The following is a 1,035-nucleotide window of genomic DNA, read 5'->3' as shown; positions in this document are numbered from 1 at the left end:
CTCGCTCGTCTTCTCCGGCGAGCTCTCCGTCGCCTTGCTCTTGCTCTCCGCCGCCGCTGCATCCTCACCCGCACCCCCAGCAGCACCCCCAGCAGCCACAGAAGGAACCGCCTTGGCCCCCAAGGCTTTGGGGGGAGGAGGCGGAGGCCCCTTGGCGCCAGGCGCTGCCTTCGAAGGCAGTGGCAGCTTGGCCGCAGGAGCCTTCGCCTTGCCCTCATCCTCGCTCGTCTTCTCCGGCGAGCCCTCCGTCGCCTTGCTCTTGCTCTCCACCGCCGCTGCATCCTCACCACCCCCAGCAGCCTTCGCCCCTACAGGACTGGCTGGTGTGGCAGTGTCAGTCTTTGGCGGAGTTTCAGGTGTTTCTGTGTCTTGTTTGTGAGCAGTTTTCTCTTTTTGTGTTTCCTGCTGCTTTTCTCTATCAGAATCTGTGCGGGGAGCCGCTGAGGTGACCTCTCTTTCTTCATCAGTCTTTGGGGTGTCTGTTGGTTGAGTGATGGGTTTGGTGGGCGGTGGCGGCGTAGAGGAGATAGCCAGGGGGGGCTTGGGTTTGGGTGTTCGTGTATGTGGTGGTGACTTTCGGCTGTCTGGCTGCTGCACTGTATCTGGGGGCTGCTGCAGTCTGAGCTCTTCATGTTTATTCGAAGGGTGGTGGGGCCCCCCCTTCTTGGGGCCCTCTTCTCCCTTTGCTGGGGGAGGCAACAGCAACCCGCCCTCGCTGGGGGGCTTCGCCTTGGGCCTTGCAGCGCCACCGTCCTCAGTGCTGACAATGATTGTGGTGCCGTCAGGGAGCGAACGTTCAATAAAAGAACCCGAGTGCTTCGGTAGACGACGGGCAAGCAGCTTAGCCAAGGGTGAAGCACCAGCAGCAGCAGCACCAGCACCAGCAGCAGCAGCAGCAGAAGCAGCAGCAGTAGCATCAGCCTGGGGCGATACCGCATCGGCCTTGGATGTTGTTTTGTTTGATTCTGCCTTTGGCTGCTCTTCTGGAGTCGATTGCTGCTGCTGGGCTGCACCTTGCTGCTGCTCTGCTGCAGT

General features: G+C 61.0%; 1 protein-coding gene across 1 annotated transcript in view; it reads right to left on the bottom strand.

The window, feature by feature from the left end:
* Positions 1-916: 916 nt before the first annotated feature.
* EMH_0027980 (uncharacterized protein) overlaps positions 917-1,035 on the bottom strand; it is a gene marked incomplete at both ends in the record, with an annotated part of 1,911 nt that continues 1,792 nt past the window's right edge. The window contains 1 exon segment of the mRNA XM_013494103.1: positions 917-1,035. Within this exon segment, the coding sequence (XP_013349557.1) occupies positions 917-1,035 (119 nt within the window).

Source organism: Eimeria mitis, genomic scaffold, assembly GCF_000499745.2.
Source record: "Eimeria mitis Houghton genomic scaffold, Emh_scaff1033, whole genome shotgun sequence".
Classification (NCBI taxonomy): domain Eukaryota; phylum Apicomplexa; class Conoidasida; order Eucoccidiorida; family Eimeriidae; genus Eimeria; species Eimeria mitis.
Note: the sequence above shows the minus strand (reverse complement) of the source record. Positions and strands in the feature narration are given on the sequence as shown.